This window comes from Anguilla anguilla, chromosome 15 (assembly GCF_013347855.1).
Source record: "Anguilla anguilla isolate fAngAng1 chromosome 15, fAngAng1.pri, whole genome shotgun sequence".
Classification (NCBI taxonomy): Eukaryota; Metazoa; Chordata; class Actinopteri; order Anguilliformes; family Anguillidae; genus Anguilla; species Anguilla anguilla.
In genome coordinates, this window is record NC_049215.1 from 26,737,118 (window position 1) to 26,758,393 (window position 21,276).

The following is a 21,276-nucleotide window of genomic DNA, read 5'->3' on the forward strand; positions in this document are numbered from 1 at the left end:
ACTGACAGCCATCCCTGTGACAGGACTGACCGTGCCGCTCTTCCCATGTCAAGAGGAAGGATGTTCCATACCTCGTTTTACCATGTTGTAACAAAACACTCACTCGCTCACACTAACATTTATCCACAGTATCAATGACAGCTAGGCAACTGTTTCCTGTTTACTATCACTTACTATCACCTTTTTTCTTCAAAAACAAACTGAGAAAGAAATTAATAAAATAAAGAATAAAGCTAAGTCCTTTTTTGAAAGTTAACAATGGATAAAAGTTGGCTGTTTCATCTTTGCAGACCTTTCTAGTAGAAGTATCCTGTTTGTTGCATCACAGAGGTAAACATTTTCACTGCTGTATATCCAAAAGTTTTACATTGATCGATCCCCAAGCCAGTGACCAATGACCCAGCTTCAGGTTTTTTTTTCTCCCTCCACATAATGGTTGAATAAAGATTAGGCTTGGATTCACCAACCTGTATTGATTGTTGTGGGTAGACAGTGTCACGAATATACCACAGCAGGAAGGGCAAAGGGCTGTGGCAGAAAGTGCTACGCCTGGGACAGCGCTGAAGGAGAGGTCAGGGGACTAACGTAGGTCCTGGGGCAAGCTTTCCATTTTTAATCTGAAGGTAGCTGGCAGGAGCCTGCACCTGTGGTGCTTCAGTAGCCCTCAGCCCTCCACCTGCCTGTTTTTAACCCTTTGAAGAGTAGGTTTTTTTTTTTCAAAATACTCAGTTGGTGTTCTAGAACTCCATTGCATTCAGTTACCAGTAGTGATTGTGACATCAGTATTAGAATGTTCAGTTAAAATTCTAATCACATATTTGTGATCTCACACCTTAAGGGGTTAACAGTTTTAAGTCCGTTTCCCCCTGCCACCCGAGAGAGGTGCTTAGAAGAGCTCAGCTCAGCACCACCTCATTTTCAGCGATGGCCTCGGGCCAAAATGGCTGCAGACCTACCTTCATTATAGTGGTGCCAATGACTCAAATAATATTACTAATGCCTATCATACTAGGGTGCTGCAGACATTTTGGGAGAGAGGGTGCAGTGGAGTCCAAACCCGTGAGTTTGTACCTTTTGCGTTGTCCCTGGAGAAGCAGTGAGAGCATAATTAGTTCCCTTGGCTGGGGACTTAGGTCTTAACTGGGCAGACTAATCATATCTCTTGTTCTGCAGGGGTGGTGGGTGAAGGCTGCAGTTTTAAATTCAGACCTGCACCCATTACATAATCACTGCAGTCTCCAATGGGGGGACTGAAAATTTGCAGGAAGGTTAAACACATCAGAATACAAGCATAATCGTCAGGAAGGGGAAACAAGGCACATCGCCCAAACTTGAAGCATGAATATGAAGTTTATTCCAGGAATGGGAGCTCACATCTCATACCAGGTGCGGTAGTGAAAATGGCAGAGAAATACACAACTCGCAGCCTGGATTTAGCAGCTAGTCTGAGTGACGTCTCTCCACAAGGACACATTTCAAGCCCATTCAGGTGATTGGAATAACAGCAGGCCAATTGCTGTCTCCCAGTCACTATTCAGTAGTTAGCAGTGGTTGTTACCTGGGCGTCTGCTGTCCTTTTAAATGTGGATGGTCCATTTTATAATTAAATATTTGAGACAAGAGGGTGGATTGTCAAACAGATGGTATGTCCACTGCTGGGTCCTACACTTCATTATTACCTAGGCGCCTAATTTCTTTTTTTTTTAATACCAGGTACCAGGTTTGTGACAATAATTGGAAATGTTCCAAATATATAGGTAATTAAACAATCATTCACATTTTCCAGCAACAATATCGCCTTCAATGTATGTGGTGTGAGTCAGTGCATGTTTTCACCCACCATCCCCTCCCTCGGTAAGAGTGAATTGCTTAAATCAGGGCTGTGCACTTCTGGTTCGAGACTGTCAGTGTGCATGCAGGCTTTTGTTTCCATCAAGAACCCTGACTGAAATGAGCTATCTTGCTGTATGCACGTACACTGGTTTGCTGGTTCGATTAGATCATTGTGCGACATTTCAAGCAAGGGCACAAGAACAGTGTTCGGCTGTCATTTACGCGCTGATCAAGCTGAGATGTCAGATGGCATAAATGTTAGGGATAATTTTGTGATTAAGGCCAGAAGACGGCATGAGAACCAAAACAGACATGGTGCTCGTTGCCCACCTCTGGTTTAAACTGCCAGCAGTGTCGTCTGTGTCTAATGCACCAGATATATTCCCTGATCATTTGGCCCTGTCTGTTTTGGCATTGAGGTGTTGGTGACTGAATTAGTCCTGAATGACTGTGCAGCCACACTCTTAAATCTTCCCAGCCTGCAAGCCAAACCCATGTTAACCTAGTGTAGTGCGTCTCTGGTTATGCTGGTTTTCCTCTCATTGAAACCTACTGGAAACTAATTCATCCAAAAAGTTGTTTGGGACGCTAAGTGCAATATATAACATTTTTTCTGAGCCCTCTTGCAAAAAAAGAAATACAGCAAGACTGTCCCTGCATTTAGACAGTAAACCTGAGTAACTTAATACTTCTGATTAATGATTTTTTTTTATTTTTAAGTCACCTATTTAACAATGATGCCATAAATACAATTTTATGAACAACTGCAGCCAGGCAGTCTCAATCTTTCATATTGAAATCCAATGTGATTTACGAGTTCATGGCAGATAGCTTCACTCAAACAGCTCAACAAAAAAGTTCAGTAAAAAGGGCTTGCAGCACCACCTACTGTTTTGTTTATGTATTAACCTTCATTTATGTAAAGTTAATATGTATGTAAGGTAGATTGCCTGAGCATGCATGCTCTTGTACAGCAACACCCTTGTTAACGCACCCCCTATTAACCTAGGCTGTATATCTTTGGGAGGAAACCGGAGTTCCCTGGAGGACGCCCACATGGACACAGGGAGAACATGCAAACTCCACACAGAAAGGCCCTAGCTGGGATTCAAACCCTTGCAGTGAGGCGACAGTGCTATGCACTGCACCAACATACCTTACTGTAAAGCGTAATCTTTGCCAACAGGTCAAGTCTGTGAATCTATCCATCCATTTTCTCCATTCACTAATGGTCAGGGCTTGAGCCTATCCCAGCGGACGGGCATTGGGTGAGGGATATGCAATGTCATCACAAGCGGGGTGGAGGTGGTTATAATTCTAGAGGTGGAGAGTTTGAATCTTAGGTGATGGCCCCCCAAATGCGAGATCTGTTCATGCAGCCCAGAATCACTGTCGGCACCCCTGCCTGGAGGGACAGGTCACCAATCCGTCACAGGACCCCCACACAATTTGCACACTCAAATTAACCTATTTCTTTGGACTATGGGAGAAAACCAGAGTAGGCAGAGGATACCCATGTGAAGAACATAAGAACAAAGAGGAATATGTCCATCATTCAAATCTTCTACACATGAAGTTGTATATAGTAAAACGACCATTATTATTATTGTTATTATTTGTACCTGTAGGCTACATCTGTAGATCCATAAACGTAGGTCTGTAATGGTTGGGGGAAGTTTAGAACTGCGTAGAGCAGTCTGAAATTGTGTCATTATCTGTTAGTATCTGGTTAGTATTTGCCTGCGCGTCACAAGCAAGGCAAATCGAAACAGAATTCCCGCAAAGACATGGCAGGCAAACACTACATTATCACAGCGTTCTCTTTTCTTATAGCTAAATTCACATTTGGTAAGTGTTGGGGAACTTCGCGATTGCTCCTGGACTGTAATAATAACGTATGCAGTGTGATTATGATCCAATACTAAAGTTAGTTACTCGAAGCTAGGGGAAATGTTGCGTGCTTTACGGTGGCTAGACTAGCCTATGTTCTAGGTCATTAGGGTCTCCTTTTGGAATTACGAATTATTTTAAAATGTATTCAATTTAGTCAGTTGTATTTTAATTCGCGTTTCCGTCGCTATTAGGTTACATTACCGCCGTATTATTAGGGTGCTTCGCGCGAATCGCGTCTGTGTTTCATGCAGGGGGATTCGCACGGGATAAACGTATTTCACTCGAATTTACTGAAAATTACTGAAAATGTCAAGGCTCTGCTCTGCGTAACAGTAAAATACGACCCCAAATCACCGAGATGACGATTCACACGGGACTAATATTATTACATGAACTCTGTGTTTGGCGAAATATGGTAGGTAATTTGCGTTATTACAAGTTACTAGAGGTCCCCAGGTAATACCAGTCCCGTGCGAATAGGGCTATAGGCTGGATCTTTCTTTCACTTGGAGCTGGCCACACTAGCCTATTTAATGAATGTAGCCAAACGGGAACAATCGTGTCTATTTATGAAGGTAGTCCGAAGTAGCCTCTACAGCTCTGAGAAGCGTCCTGTTCAGTAAAAATTGTTCTTTTTCTGAGTCAAATGACTATGTTGACAGGAAATAGGACAATAGGAAAAATGGCGGATAGCTGGCACACCCCACAGCCTGGATGACACCCACGTAGCCTAGTCTATAGCCCAATCGAAAAATGAAACGTAAATAAAAACCTTATTTTTTAATGGAATAAAAAAAATCAGTTCAAACATATTGTGTATTTATTTACTACTCGATATTTCTTCTGAAGTCGCATTCCATCTGCCATTTTTTTATTTCCATTGCCAATTTACTTTTGTAACCCATTGCCTCTGGGCCTGACCAAATAATATTAGGCTACTCTAAATGTGCATGTAATTGCCCGTACAAAAAGTAGTAGCCTACATAAAAGTGTTTTTTAAGTATACCTATGTTTATTTTAAAGTATATTTTAAGTACTTTATAAGTATACTTAAAAGTATTTCCAGAAACTATACTTCAACTAGGTTATACCTTTTATGAGCTACTTCTAAACCTTGCATTTTGCTGTTGAAACAACCCTCTTCATGTCATTGCAGGTGAAGTCACAAGTATTAATTATGGACTTCCAAATGGGAGCATCACACTAAAAGCTAATGTCAGTGGCATTATTGAAGAAATCCTCTGGAAATGGAATGGCCATAAAGTGTTTGAACTTGACCAGATTTCAAGAGATGAGTACGGGCAGTTCATAGGACGAATCGACTTCGACAGCACTACAGGTGACCTGACAATCTCAGGCCTCACAGAAAGTGACAGTGGAATTTACAGAGCTGAAGCACACGTTCAGGGAAAGCTGCAATACTCGCAACATTCTGTGGAAATCATTGGTGGGTATTTGTGGGTGCACTAACATGCCTGGCTGAGTTTGAGAGTGATCTGTGGCCTTTGCTTTTGGAATGCTCTGTAGTAATACGCGGTTTCTATTTCCCAATAAGGAGTGTTTTACTGCATTTTGTGTCGTTTTTACATTTAGCTAGTGATAGTGACCAGGTTTTGTAAAGGCGGTGACATACAAATGAACAAAATAAATAAATGAAAATAGGCAAACGTGATTGTTGCACTCTCTCCTTAATATTGAAATTATGGTTCAAAATTCTTTTGAATAGACTTTATATAATGGGTTAGGAATTTATAGCCTATATTGAATTGAAGAATTTAAACCACTGCTTCTTACAACCAAAATTCCTTAACTATTATGCTGCTGCTAGTGCATGTGTTCCCGGGCAGTTAACAAACAGGATGAAGTAAAATAAAGGAAAGTTATCCTCCTGTTCATGCATCAGAATTTGTAGTCCTCACTTCGAAACAGAAGATTCCTCTCTCTTCATGGACCGTGATCGTAATTTTTTCCTCATGCAGATCCTGTGACAGATCCAATAGTAACCTGCCAAAAGAGCGGCAGCAAGCTAACGCTGATCTGTGCTTCGGACTTGAGCCCACTGACCGTGTACAGCTGGGAAGGACCCAAAGGGCCGATGTTGTCCTCGGGGTCCGAGCTTCATCTCGAGAGTGCTGAAAATGGGGATTCGGTCTACACCTGCGTGGTGAAGAACCCAGCGAGCGAGAGCAGAGAGGCCTTTGCTCTTCATCGCTGCTTCTCTGCGCAAGGTGATGCCTCCACGTTTCACGGCAATGAGTGGTGTCAGGAAGAGGAAAAAAAAAACGTTGACCATGTTGTGTGGGCTTACTTATGGGCATGTCATCTATAATACCTTTGCTGCCCAACGACCACCCAGCTGGCACAGAACAGTAATGGTTCTAATAGCCCCTTGAAGAGTAGGTTTTTTGTAACATGTTTTCAAAATTCTATGTCAGTGTTCTAGAACTCCACTGCTTTCAATTACCAGTAGTGATTGTTACATCAGCATTCTAATGTTCAGTTAAGAACATTCCAATGACATATTTGTGATCTTACACCTTAAAGGACAAATGTTGATGTGAAGTTCAGGTAATGAGACAGTGTTGCGATAGCATTTTAGGGGCACTGTGAAATCTGTGTGCATTCAGCATGCACTTCATTTGTAAGCAACATTGAAAACTTCATAACTGACATGTGGACCCATTTAATGGGCAACCATTAATATTGAAGCTGTGGTTTTATCATTCTTAAATCTGCTTTGCATCATCACTTAAGGGCCACTACCCATGCACAAAGAGTACATTTAAGGGAAAGATCTGGGGGAATGCCCAGAATACACTTTCATGGTTCTGTGAGCAAATAAAACCAGAAAGTGATTGGCTGGATGGACCAACCACTGGCTTGTATTCAACAATGACTATGTGTCCAACTAGGCACTTAACCTGTGATCATTTTCAATGCTTAATCTCAGGCTCCAGTTTATTACTTATAAAATAGTAAACTAAGAGAAAACTCAGGTCATTATTTCCCCAACAGCCAGAAAATTATTTTCTGATTCCTACCCTCCTCAGATTGGACCATGTGTCTGTCGGTCAAATCTTCATGTTCCCTTTCACGCAGCAGTCCCAGGTGCATACACACATGCGGTGTTTGTGGTATTTTGTCTATAAAACAGGAGCACTGGGGCGCACATAAGAAACAGAATTCTACATTATGCAGTCCTGCATTTAAAGTGTCCATTAAGCCACAAGATAAATGACAATTGTTTTGTTTTTTCCCCGCTGACGGGCTAAACTGTAAATGCCATGTGCAATAAACATGTTCTCCAAAGGACCAAAACCAAATCTTTCTGTATTGGACCGCAAAGAATGTTTTCAGGATTTATAAAAATGTCGATGTGAATTGTAATTTACTATACACCCAGCTTAACATCAAAGTATTTTTCTTTGTCTCTTTGGGGATGATGATTTAGGTAATACTGTTTTGTTGTTTTTCAGGTTCTATTGTCATTAACCTGGCCATAGCTTTTGGTGTTCTTTCTGTTGTTTTGGGAGTCCTTATTGGAATTTTGGTCTACTGCAAGAAACGTGATAGAGGTAAGCCAAAGCCTTTGCGTCACAAGTCAGACCACGGGTATAATGGATCAAACACCCTGTGGTCCTTCTGGTGGAATTCAGAGTTGACCGTGGGAATCGTTACTCGTTAGAAGTTTATGAGGCAGATTCTCTTGGTTACATTTCTGTCCTCTTTTCATGTTAAATGAAGGAACACAAAGATGTCGTGGGATGTCTTGAGAGTTACAGAAATGTTTTATTATTGATTGGTATGTTTCTTATCAGGTTTAAATGTGCTTTCTTGCATTGCCACAGCGAGTCAACGATTGGTAACGATACATAAGGAAAAGGAGGACACCACAAATGGTAAAAAATAATAATAATAATAATTTAAAGTTTCAAATGTTTACTTGTTTGGCACGGACAATTTGTTGTCAGTTAAAATCACTGTAAATGTGTGACTCCTTACAAATCCATTTTCAATTCATTATGTTCTTTTGTAGAAACACCAGCAGAAATCGATCCCTTTATCGTGGAGGAGAAAGCAGGTTCGTAGGCATTATTTGTATCTGTGAGTGAAACCATGGCCTGGTAAACCTACAACCAGGCGGTAGAGGCAGTGATGCTTTTAAGATGGGGGGAAAAAAGGACCAAGATCCCCGGACATGCTTATTATGCGTTAACCTTTGCTCCTACAGCGGTCTTAAAGAATGTTTCTAACAAAGTAAATACGTTTATCACGCAAAACAATTATCCATACAATGTAATTACAGAATTACATCTTGGTACTGTAAACTTTTATTTTTAAAAAGACAAGACCTTTATCACTATTTTAAAAGTCCACAAAAGAAAAACTCTACATCTGCGTAACTACATACATTGATTATGTAGTTATGTAGATGCAGAAGTATGTGTGAAGCTAGGATTAGTGACTGCTAAACAGCAGGTCTGTAATGGATCATTTTAACAGAAAGCGTTAGTAGCTAAAGAGATATGTGATTGGCAAGGTTATTTCTTCAGAATATATACAGCCATATAAATGAACAATTTAGCAAAACAAAAAAAAAGCTATGTATGTAGCCTTGGATATGGGTGTATAAAAGGCAAACAAATCATTTTATGTGGACCGAGCATCAACAGATAGTGGTACTCTGAGGAGTTACTCATTGCAAGCCCAGACAACTCAAGCTTCACAGGTCATTTACACCTGATTGCCTCTCATTGTTTTGTTTTTTTTTTCTCTCTATACCAGAGCTAGACCATGAGAAAAACAATCTTGAGGAAGGAAATCTGAGGGAACAGGAGGACACTTCAAATTCTGTTCGTACACTTGTATCTCTTCCGGGGCATGGAGGTGTCAGTATTGAGCAGGGGGGTGTCAGTAATGAGCAGGGAGTCCTGAACAATGAGGACAATGACCCCCAGGAGGAACCAGCCAGTGGGACAGGGAATGAAGAGGACCCATCTCACACCAGACAGGAATCCCCCAACATAGCAGGAGCACAAGTGGAGGAAATAGTTGAAGATCCGGTGGCCAAATGCCAAGAGGAGAATCTGCCAAATCCCCTATCAGAACCCCCTGGCACCTTTGATGATGCAGAGCCCCTCCCAGGACCCCAGGTATAAGGAGTGGAGAGACCAGAAGGGTGAAAAGTGCACAGGGAGGGAGCGAAGGACTATCTGATGTAGTGTCAGATCATATAAGTGCTTCACACGCAAGCTTGGGGAGTGAGGCAGACAATGTGGAGGACAACCTGAAGGGAGATGCGCAAAATGAATAAGAAACCTCCAAAACTGCCCGTCAAGATTCAGCCTAAAAGCACTAACAATATAATGTGCCATAGCCCCGTCTTAGCCTGGGGTGTCTGTGTGTGTGTGTGTGTGTGTGTGAGAGAGAGAGAGAGAGAGAGAGGCTTCAGGCAAGGTGAAACACTAAAACACTAGGTTAGTGTTTGAATTAACTTGGACCCCCCCAAAAGAGGTACAAACAACAGGTCGGGGGAGTCGAAACATTTATATATCCTTCTTACCTGTAATCGTAAATATTACAATATATTTCCCATCAGTGGGAAATATAGGGTTGGTGTCTAGTGACGCCACTGATGGGAAATCCCCGCCGTAATTCGAACACTGCACTAGGTCAAACACTAGTGACCTCACTATGTTCTGAAAAAGCATAACTAATCACACAGAGTTCCTCCAAGTTGCAGTGTTGACAGTTTATAAGTTGAACATGTCAGAGGCACTACAGGAAACAACCTTCTGCAACACCATGACAGCAATGACGGTACCGAAAATAAAACCGTGGCCGAAGAAGCTATGGAAAGCACCGCTGATGGTGAAGGCACTACCGAAAATAACACTATGACCAAAGCTCCGAAAAGCAACACTGCGACAGGAATACACACTAAAGGCAGAAAGTCTTTAAGAAAACCATACAGACAGAAATATTGGGATGTAAAAATGCACTAAATATTCAAAGGGGCAATTCATAAATGCCACGATATTGTTTATAATTATTATTTTATATTGTATTTATTTAGCAGATTCTCTAATCGCAAGTGGCTTAGAGGCGTACCAAGGTGCAATATGCAAGTGCACATACACTGTGTTCTGTGGCACTAGGTGATGACACTATCCTCTTTAGGGGGTCTCAATCACACTGACAAACAGAATCACCTGTATTATATTTGTGGGCCAATACAGAGTTTAATAAAAATGAAAATTATGGTAAAATGACCTTCTCTTCCTTACCGTTCTAAAGCAAGCATGGATGTAACCGCATTTAAAAAAAATATTCTGAGCCTGTGAAAGTGTTTGTGCTTCATCCTGATGTAAATGCAGTCAGTATGTTATAGCATGCGTTCGCATTTTTGGAGGGAAAAAAAACCCTAATGTGCACAAGACAATGTCCTTGGAGTCGGGACGAGGTATTATGGTTTGTGTGACCTTTCTGTTTCGGTACATTTTGTCAAAACATGATTACAAAAAAAGTAAGTTTTTCTCAAGGAAGTAAATTACTGTATTGGAGAACTGAAACTTTCTTTGATGTTCCGTTGTATGCTTTGATATATCATGGGAGCATATTATCACGATTACTAGTCTTGTCCTGGTTTTCTTTGTTACAAGACTTTGGCAATAGTTTAAATGTTTTTATTTATTATTAATTGTCCAAACTGCTGCTGCTTGCTGTCACGGTTAGCTTGCTGTCTTGTTCACGTTAGCTTTTGTACCACCATTTTTGGCTGGACCACAACAGCGGGGCCAGCCCTACAAACAGGAATGTCTGTGACTGAGTGATGAAGTTACACCATTGGTCAGCTGAGTTATGAAGTTACACCATTGGTCGGCCGGATCACGTCTGTTAGGTCCAGCCATATACTAGGTGTTGACCTGGTCTTGTTTATGCCACTGTTATGTTTATTATTCCGTGGGCAACTGATACTGTGAGCTTTGACTACCACATAAATGGAATTCAGGTCAATATAGGACTGCAGCTGAAATGTGAACTTGACAAGATGTTAATTTCACACAAAGTAAAGGTGGTAAGAGAAGAGCCTTGTAAATGACCAGTTGGCGTGCTTCGATAGAACAAATGAAGCTCTGTGGATGTTCTTGAGTAACCGTGGCATTATGTTTGGAAAGACATGTTGCTGTGGAATTTTTAAAATGTACATTTATTGTGCATTGTGTTCCGCACAAATATGGATATGTTCAGGTCCATTGTATCAGGGTGAGCTGCAGCAGATATCTAGAGAACCCGTCAAATCTCAGCAAAACTATCTGAATGGATAGATAGTACTCTGGGTTGGTGGAAACAAACCTTAATTTCATTTTTGTGTGAACTGCCCCTTAAAGTCAATACTTGTGTTCAGCCTCAGCTAGGAGCCATGCATTACCTCCTACTGGTAACAATAGGAATAAGTGTACTCCAATATAAACCCCCTGCAGTAATACATGGTGGCCAGTGATGGCTCAGAGTAGTGTACTCTTCTGTGATAAAGACATTGAATAAACACAAAAGAATTCTCCAATGCACAGTAAAAAGCCATGTTTTACTAGTACCAATCACACCTGAGATTGGTGGTGGATAGAGCACTGAATCAGGCCCTTGTGGTGGAAGAGGACCCTCCCTTTCAGTAAATGGCTGTGTCATTGTCACATAGACTTTGGAGAGCTTGGGTGGTTGCTTGACTTCTTCGTCCAAGTGGGAAAACTTCTAGAAATCTGATGGAGCTAAAAACAGGGAGCACAAACCATCTGGCCATAACGCCCGAGCACATTGTGAAAATAACTCAAAATAAATATTTAAACTAGAGTCGTGTTAGATTTTAACACACTGGAAAATTTAAATCTGTCTAAATTTTTTTTTTACATTTTTACTCATATTTCTGCTGGCAAACCCCCCTAATGTGTTCCATGTATAGATTCCAGTGTCAGGCACAGGTCACTTTATGGTAGATGAGATTTGCATCAGATCTACATAGATAATCCCTTTCACTGGTGTGATCCGCATCAGATGAAGATCAGAAGGTTTGTTATGACCAGACTTAGAGCAGACAGATTATTTAGTAAATTACAAGAATGCATCCAAAATCTGGTTTCGGCTATGAAGACAGTTTCCAGGAGGGTACAGTACTACAATGTGGCAGTACCCTGATTTTATTTAATCATTTTATTCATATAACTGCAAACAGTCATTGCTCTATTTACTCTGGAGTTTACACAGGCTGAATTTGTAGCTTGTCAATGTACTGTGCCAATCAGAGCAAGTTAGGGATGCTGGGTATCAAGCAGTCAGTCTTAGCTTTGTATAGTGCCATTTACAAACAGGCAATCAGTGCTTCACTATGAATATTTCTGGCATTAATCAGAAAAACGGGAAAAAGGCAACTGGGACAATTTGGGAAGTCTTTTTAAATAATAATAAAAAAATTGCACCCTAGAAAGAATTTCTGCAAATTTCTGTACATTCATGCAAATCAGGAATTGTATGCATCTGTTGACCTGCATTTTTTACAAAGCTGGTACATAACCACGTGTCACTACAGGTGGGTTCTTGTGACACTGCCATAATCATTTGAAGCACCTTTCTAATTTAAATGCAACTACACAATGCATGTATTTTTGAAGACACAACCCTTGTCTGTCCTTTCCAGAGGTATCACACCTGTCAGTCGAGGCATACAGCACGTGAATAGTGGGTTTATGTTCCGTGGTTTATGTTTATGAATAAACTCAGCCAAGGTTGTTCGAGAGCTATAGGCTAGCCGCTAAAGCATAAACATGCACATTAGAGACACGAAAGCACACCCCCATCCAACCTAAACTGTGAAGTCCTGGAAGTAGGTTTGTACTGCGCATGTCTGCAATGCGAGTGCAACACATTTGAGTTCCATCTTATACGGTCTATGAGTTCCACATTGACTTGTGAACGCAAAATAAAACTTATTTTGAAATCCATTGATGACAGGATTCATAACGCTGACTGTGAAAATATGCTTAATTTTCTCTGAAAATTACATCAAATCTACATTAAATAAATAATTAGATTATCGTTTACCCCATATAAGGTATAAAGCCACACCAATATTCATTTTTTTAAAAATTGTATTTTGGTTATAGCCCCAGGCTTTCTGCGACAGCATTTCAGACTAGCTTAATATCAAGGCGATGAGGAACATATTACTAGGGAAAATGTATATTATTGAGTGAAGGACACGCATGTATTTTTTAATAGACTAATCAGATTCTGATTATGGAAACACTTTTTATACATGGAGCTAAATATGTACAAATTCAACCATCCTTCTCTTTATTTAAAAGATAACGGAGTATTTATGGTAATATGATCAAAAGAAATAATACAAAAAAACTTCAATCTAATGGTAGCCTACGCTGTGAAATATTTTAAGAGTAGTGATGAGGCCCTCTCCCTCAACCCCCTTTTTTCTTTAAACGTGTTTATGTTGTTTAACATTTATTACGATAATGATACTAGCTAGCTAAATTGTTATAGGCCTACTCGTTCACTCGTTCCGCTGAGGCTATTATGTTCTAAAGCTGTTGCTGAACTGCAAATGAGCCTTGCTTCCTACTTTGACGTTACAGGACTTGCACCTCCATCTAACACGCATGTCTACGACCCATGAACTTTGGAAATAGCGGCTACGAATTGTGCTTTATGTACTTTTATTTACATGGGAAAATAACTGCAACTTTTACAATTTGTCGTTTTAAGTGTTTTTATTTTTACGATATCGCTAACCCCCATTTACATTACCTTTTGTTCCGCAATTAGACTAACAAAGCAGTAGACGTCGACAAAAAGTAGTTTCAGTTTCGTTTTTGAGAAGAAATTGGGAGGACAAGAAGTTGCTACGGCTAGCGACTTGGATTATTTTATCGACAAGAACATCAGTATACAGTATGGACAGAACAGCGATGCTTACCAGTAAACTTAAAGTCGTTTTCTTGTTAAATGTTTTGGCATCATCGATTCTAGCAGCAGGTGAGTTGTACTATAAATGTACAGGAGTCAGCTACGGAAATCAACGGTCACATAAGGATAATGTTCAGTGTTCGGGCCTGTTCTTGAAAATATCTAGGCCTAAACAACCACTAGCGACAAATGGCACGTGTACGTTATGTGTGTGCGGATTCGCACGTTATTGTTGAATTTAAAACTATATACGGCCGAATTTAAAGTAGCCTAATGCGGTTAGCTATAACCATGTAGCTAGCAAGGCTAGCTAACTTAGACTGACGATAGCTTTGACTACAAAGGGGCAAACTCCCTTTTGTCACGACAACAAGGCAGCATATGCGGAAATATAGCAGTAACTGGGCAAATGGAAGCTATGAATATTGTTGTCTCATTTAACGAATTATCATTAAAGGTTAAGGTCTAGCCTACATAAATCTTCGCATGCCTTAACTTCTGAGCTACAACGTAGTACGGTCATCTTACTGGCTTGGAGAAAGAGGCTCAGAAAGTTGGTTGTATTTGTAGGCTATTATATCTTACCCGACTGTGGCATAACAGTTTGCTATGTACACAAAATAAATAATAGGCTATAACAGATTTAATACCTTTGACAAAGTGATTGATCTTTCATTAATGAAAAGTGCTAGCCTACATCTGTTTGTCATTTCAGCATACCAATGTGTCTGCCCCCCTGTGTATGAAAGGGAGTATGGCTTGTGATACAGAACAAAATTCAGAGAAATCTGACAATAAAATGTAAACTAATCTCATCTAAAATAGAGTTGTATATACATGTCTATCCTCTGGATTGTTGATACAATTAGCCAGTGACTTCTGCACACGTCACCATTGTGTGTTTTGATTGTAAAAATATAATTACTTGAGGCAATTCCCACACATCATTTATTGGAATCTTGATAGTTGGCCTATTAATTAATCTCTGTGCTTAAGTGAATTAGTTTGTGGATGTGTATGCAATGACAATTCTGCGCACACAATGAGGAAAAGTGTTGTAATGGCATCCTGTGTGTTAAGATTTGACACGTAAAGTTTGATGCTGCTTGTTTCCATCCTTGCTGTTTAAGTGAGGTGCTTCACCTTTAAATACAAGAAAGTGCTACAAACGTACACATATATGTCCTGTAACAGAAATGCTTTTGCATGACGTGTACACAACCCCTTCCTTAGGTGATGAAGTAGGCCTATATGGAAAGGATGGAGGAGAAATCACATTAACCCCAGACCCATTCTCTGGCCCACTCGAACGCATCGTTTGGATACATGGGGGTGACAAAGCAATCGAGTGGGAGGGCGGGCTACCTGAAGCTTATCGCCAGTTCAGAGGTTCCACATCTCTGAACAAAATAACAGGAGAAATGACGATCACAAATTTAGATTCAAGGTTTAATGGAGTTTATTCATCCGATGTAAATGGCATTCAAGCTACAAAAAAATGGAAGCTGACGGTACTCGGTAAGTAAAGCTGTCTCTTCTGTACCCCTGTATCGTCATCGTAATCATATTTAACATAAACTCATTGAATCAAAAGTGCTAGCCTACATCTGTTTGTCATATTTCAGCATACCAATGTGTCTGTCCCCCTGTGTATGAAAGGGAGTATGGCTTGTGATACAGAACAAAATTCAGAGAAATATGACAATAAAATGTAAACTAATCTCATCTAAAATAGAGTTGTATATACATGTTTATCCTCTGGATTGTTGATACAATTAGCCAGTGACTTCAGCACACATCACCATTGTGTGTGTTTTGATTGTAAAATTATAATTACTTGAGGCAATTCCCACACATCATTTATTGGAATCTTGATAGTTGGCCTATTAATGAATCTCTGTGCTTAAGTGAGTTAGTTTGTGGATGTGTATGCAACGACAATTCTGCGCACACAATGAGGAAAAGTGTTGTAATGGCATCCTGTGTGTTAAGATTTGACACGTAAAGTTTGATGCTGCTTGTTTCCATCCTTGCTGTTTAAGTGAGGCGCTTCACCTTTAAATACAAGAAAGTGCTACAAACGTACACATATATGTCCTGTAACAGAAATGATTTTGCATGACGTGTACACAACCCCTTCTTTAGGTGATGAAGTATATGGAAAGAAAGGAGGAGAAATCACATTATCCCCCGGCTCGTTGTCTGGCTCACTCACCCGCATCGTTTGGAAACATGGGGGTGACAAAGCAATCGAGTTGGAGGGCGGGATAACTGACGCTTATCGCCAGTTCAAAGGTTCCACATCTCTGAACAAAATAACAGGAGAAATGACGATCACAAATTTAGATTCAACGTTTAATGGAGTTTATTCATCCGATGTAAATGGCATTCAAGCTACAAAAAAATGGAAGCTGACGGTACTCGGTAAGTAAACCTGTCTCTTCTGTACCCCTGTATCGTCATCGTAATCATATTTAACATAAACTCATTGAATCAAGTATTCAGACAGACTAGTATTTCTTTCCATTGATGAATGCAGTAGTCATACACTGAATATTCACATGCTCAGATCGGCAGCCTTCTACAGATTAGCGCTATGAAAGGTAATGGAGTGTAGACAGTCGCTTAGATTATCTATGATGCAACTGTTCTTTGCTTGATCTAATTCTGATTTTGGCAACATATTTTATACATGGAGCTAAATATGTACAAATTCAACCATCCTTCTCTTTATTTAAAATATAACAGTGTATTTATGGTAATATGATCAAAAGAAATAATACAGGAAAACTTTAATCTAATGGTACGCTGTGAAATATTTTAAGAGTAGTGATGAGGCCCTCTCCCTCAACCCCCTTTTTTCTTTAAACGTGTTTATGTTGTTTAACATTTATTACGTTAATGATACTAGCTAGCTAAATTATGTTATAGGCCTACTTGTTCACTCGTTCCGCTGAGGCTATTATGTTCTAAAGCTGTTGCTGAACTGCAAATGAGCCTTGCTTCCTACTTTGGCGTTACAGGGCTTGCACCTCCATCTAACACGCATGACTACGACCCATGAACTTTGGAAACAGCGGCTACGAATTGTGCTTTATGTACTTTTATTTACATGGGAAAATAACTGCAACTTTTACAATTTGTCGTTTTAAGTGTGTTTTATTTTTATATTTTATTTTTCAAAATAAATAATAGGCTATAACAAATTTAATACCTTTGACAAAGTGATTGATCTTTCATTAATGAAAAGTGCTAGCCTACATCTGTTTGTCATTTCAGCATACCAATGTGTCTGCCCCCCTGTGTATGAAAGGGAGTATGGCTTGTGATACAGAACAAAATTCAGAGAAATCTGACAAGAAAATGTAAACTAATCTCATCTAAAATAGAGTTGTATATACATGTTTATCCTCTGGATTGTTGATACAATTAGCCAGTGTCTTCAGCACACGTCACCATTGTGTGTTTTGATTGTAAAAATATAATTACTTGAGGCAATTCCTACACATCATTTATTGGAATCTTGATAGTTGGCCTATTAATGAATCTCTGTGCTTAAGTGAATTAGTTTGTGGATGTGTATGCAATAACAATTCTGCTCACACAATGAGGAAAAGTTTTGTAATGGCATCCTGTGTGTTAAGATTTGAAACGTAAAGTTTGATGCTGCTTGTTTCCATCCTTGCTGTTTAAGTGAGGCGCTTCACCTTTAAATACAAGAAAGTGCTACAAACGTACGCATATATGTCCTGTAACAGAAATGATTTTGCATGACGTGTACACAACCCCTTCCTTAGGTGATGAAGTAGGCCTATATGGAAAGGATGGAGGAGAAATCACATTAACCCCAGGCCCATTCTCTGGCCCACTCGAACGCATCGTTTGGAAACATGGGGGTGACAAAGCAATCGAGTGGGAGGGCGGGATAACTGACGCTTATCGCCAGTTCAGAGGTTCCACATCTCTGAACGAAACAACAGGAGAAATGAGGATCACAAATTTAGATTCAACGTTTAATGGAGTTTATTCATCCGATGTAAATGGCATTCAAGCTACAAAAAAATGGAAGCTGACGGTACTCGGTAAGTAAACCTGTCTCTTCTGTACCCCTGTATCGTCATCGTAATCATATTTAACATAAACTCATTGAATCAAGTATTCAGACAGACTAGTATTTCTTTCCATTGATGAATGCAGTAGTCATACACTGAATATTCACATGCTCAGATCGGCAGCCTTCTACAGATTAGCGCTATGAAAGGTAATGGAGTGTAGACAGTCGCTTAGATTATCTATGATGCAACTGTTCTTTGCTTGATCTAATTGTGATTTTGGCAACATATTTTATACATGGAGCTAAATATGTACAAATTCAACCATCCTTCTCTTTATTTAAAATATAACAGTGTATTTATGGTAATATGATCAAAAGAAATAATACAGGAAAACTTTAATCTAATGGTACGCTGTGAAATATTTTAAGAGTAGTGATGAGGCCCTCTCCCTCAACCCCCTTTTTTCTTTAAACGTGTTTATGTTGTTTAACATTTATTACGTTAATGATACTAGCTAGCTAAATTATGTTATAGGCCTACTCGTTCACTCGTTCCGCTGAGGCTATTATGTTCTAAAGCTGTTGCTGAACTGCAAATGAGCCTTGCTTCCTACTTTGGCGTTACAGGGCTTGCACCTCCATCTAACACGCATGACTACGACCCATGAACTTTGGAAACAGCGGCTACGAATTGTGCTTTATGTACTTTTATTTACATGGGAAAATAACTGCAACTTTTACAATTTGTCGTTTTAAGTGTGTTTTATTTTTATATTTTATTTTTCAAAATAAATAATAGGCTATAACAAATTTAATACCTTTGACAAAGTGATTGATCTTTCATTAATGAAAAGTGCTAGCCTACATCTGTTTGTCATTTCAGCATACCAATGTGTCTGCCCCCCTGTGTATGAAAGGGAGTATGGCTTGTGATACAGAACAAAATTCAGAGAAATCTGACAAGAAAATGTAAACTAATCTCATCTAAAATAGAGTTGTATATACATGTTTATCCTCTGGATTGTTGATACAATTAGCCAGTGTCTTCAGCACACGTCACCATTGTGTGTTTTGATTGTAAAAATATAATTACTTGAGGCAATTCCCACACATCATTTATTGGAATCTTGATAGTTGGCCTATTAATGAATCTCTGTGCTTAAGTGAATTAGTTTGTGGATGTGTATGCAATAACAATTCTGCTCACACAATGAGGAAAAGTTTTGTAATGGCATCCTGTGTGTTAAGATTTGAAACGTAAAGTTTGATGCTGCTTGTTTCCATCCTTGCTGTTTAAGTGAGGCGCTTCACCTTTAAATACAAGAAAGTGCTACAAACGTACGCATATATGTCCTGTAACAGAAATGATTTTGCATGACGTGTACACAACCCCTTCCTTAGGTGATGAAGTAGGCCTATATGGAAAGGATGGAGGAGAAATCACATTAACCCCAGGCCCATTCTCTGGCCCACTCGAACGCATCGTTTGGAAACATGGGGGTGACAAAGCAATCGAGTGGGAGGGCGGGATAACTGACGCTTATCGCCAGTTCAGAGGTTCCACATCTCTGAACGAAACAACAGGAGAAATGAGGATCACAAATTTAGATTCAACGTTTAATGGAGTTTATTCATCCGATGTAAATGGCATTCAAGCTACAAAAAAATGGAAGCTGACGGTACTCGGTAAGTAAAGCTGTCTCTTCTGTACCCCTGTATCGTCATCGTAATCATATTTAACATAAACTCATTGAATCAAGTATTCAGACAGACTAGTATTTCTTTCCATTGATGAATGCAGTAGTCATACACTGAATATTCACATGCTCAGATCGGCAGCCTTCTACAGATTAGCGCTATGAAAGGTAATGGAGTGTAGACAGTCGCTTAGATTATCTATGATGCAACTGTTCTTTGCTTGATCTAATTCTGATTTTGGCAACATATTTTATACATGGAGCTAAATATGTACAAATTCAACCATCCTTCTCTTTATTTAAAATATAACAGTGTATTTATGGTAATATGATCAAAAGAAATAATACAGGAAAACTTTAATCTAATGGTACGCTGTGAAATATTTTAAGAGTAGTGATGAGGCCCTCTCCCTCAACCCCCTTTTTTCTTTAAACGTGTTTATGTTGTTTAACATTTATTACGTTAATGATACTAGCTAGCTAAATTATGTTATAGGCCTACTCGTTCACTCGTTCCGCTGAGGCTATTATGTTCTAAAGCTGTTGCTGAACTGCAAATGAGCCTTGCTTCCTACTTTGGCGTTACAGGGCTTGCACCTCCATCTAACACGCATGACTACGACCCATGAACTTTGGAAACAGCGGCTACGAATTGTGCTTTATGTACTTTTATTTACATGGGAAAATAACTGCAACTTTTACAATTTGTCGTTTTAAGTGTGTTTTATTTTTATATTTTATTTTTCAAAATAAATAATAGGCTATAACAAATTTAATACCTTTGACAAAGTGATTGATCTTTCATTAATGAAAAGTGCTAGCCTACATCTGTTTGTCATATTTCAGCATACCAATGTGTCTGTCCCCCTGTGTATGAAAGGGAGTATGGCTTGTGATACAGAACAAAATTCAGAGAAATATGACAATAAAATGTAAACTAATCTCATCTAAAATAGAGTTGTATATACATGTTTATCCTCTGGATTGTTGATACAATTAGCCAGTGACTTCTGCACACGTCACCATTGTGTGTGTTTTGATTGTAAAATTATAATTACTTGAGGCAATTCCCACACATCATTTATTGGAATCTTGATAGTTGGCCTATTAATGAATCTCTGTGCTTAAGTGAGTTAGTTTGTGGATGTGTATGCAACGACAATTCTGCGCACACAATGAGGAAAAGTGTTGTAATGGCATCCTGTGTGTTAAGATTTGCCACGTAAAGTTTGATGCTGCTTGTTTCCATCCTTGCTGTTTAAGTGAGGCGCTTCACCTTTAAATACAAGAAAGTGCTACAAACGTACACATATATGTCCTGTAACAGAAATGCTTTTGCATGACGTGTACACAACCCCTTCCTTAGGTGATGAAGTATATGGAAAGGATGGAGGAGAAATCACATTAACCCCAGACCCATTCTCTGGCCCACTCTACCGCATCGTTTGGAACCGTGGGGGTGACAAAGCAATCGAGTTGGAGGGCGGGATAACTGACGCTTATCGCCAGTTCAAAGATTCCACATTTCTGGACACAGAAACAGGAGAAATGACGATCACAAAATTAGATTCAACGTTTAATGGAGTTTATTCATCCGATGTAAATGGCATTCAAGCTACAAAAAAATGGAAGCTGACGGTACTCGGTAAGTAAACCTGTCTCTTCTGTACCCCTGTATCGTCATCGTAATCATATTTAACATAAACTCATTGAATCAAGTATTCAGACAGACTAGTATTTCTTTCCATTGATGAATGCAGTAGCCTAGTCATACACTGAATATTCACATGCTCAGATCGGCAGCCTTCTACAGATTAGCGCTAT

The 21,276-nt window shown here is 39.5% G+C and overlaps 2 protein-coding genes across 38 annotated transcripts in view; both read left to right on the forward strand.

The window, feature by feature from the left end:
* The first annotated feature begins 3,559 nt into the window (after positions 1–3,559).
* Positions 3,560–21,276, forward strand: part of LOC118213759 (lymphocyte function-associated antigen 3-like) — a 28,542-nt gene continuing 10,825 nt past the window's right edge. The window contains exons 1-8 of one of the 3 annotated variants that reach the window (XR_004762512.1): positions 3,560–3,681; positions 4,883–5,173; positions 5,706–5,954; positions 7,203–7,301; positions 7,545–7,625; positions 7,763–7,807; positions 8,512–9,940; positions 10,778–10,779. Coding sequence is in view for 2 of the 3 variants with exons in the window: in XM_035392910.1 (XP_035248801.1) it covers positions 3,621–3,681; positions 4,883–5,173; positions 5,706–5,954; positions 7,203–7,301; positions 7,545–7,625; positions 7,763–7,807; positions 8,512–8,885 (1,200 nt within the window). In the remaining variant the exon portion in view is untranslated. Of the gene's footprint in view, positions 3,682–4,882; positions 5,174–5,705; positions 5,955–7,202; positions 7,302–7,544; positions 7,626–7,762; positions 7,808–8,511; positions 10,302–10,777; positions 10,780–21,276 lie in introns of those variants that run through there. The other 2 variants (XM_035392910.1, XM_035392911.1) reach the window with 2 other exon arrangements.
* Positions 13,339–21,276, forward strand: part of LOC118213757 — a 116,589-nt gene continuing 108,651 nt past the window's right edge. For 11 of the 35 annotated variants that reach the window (XM_035392879.1, XM_035392881.1, XM_035392886.1 and 8 more), the window contains exons 1-6: positions 13,340–13,770; positions 14,935–15,219; positions 15,847–16,125; positions 17,499–17,783; positions 19,157–19,441; positions 20,819–21,097. In XM_035392879.1, coding sequence (XP_035248770.1) covers positions 13,689–13,770; positions 14,935–15,219; positions 15,847–16,125; positions 17,499–17,783; positions 19,157–19,441; positions 20,819–21,097 — 1,495 coding nt within the window. In that variant the 5' untranslated portion in view covers positions 13,340–13,688. Of the gene's footprint in view, positions 13,771–14,934; positions 15,220–15,846; positions 16,126–17,498; positions 17,784–19,156; positions 19,442–20,818; positions 21,098–21,276 lie in introns of all 35 variants that reach the window. The other 24 variants (XM_035392893.1, XM_035392900.1, XM_035392894.1 and 21 more) reach the window with 6 other exon arrangements.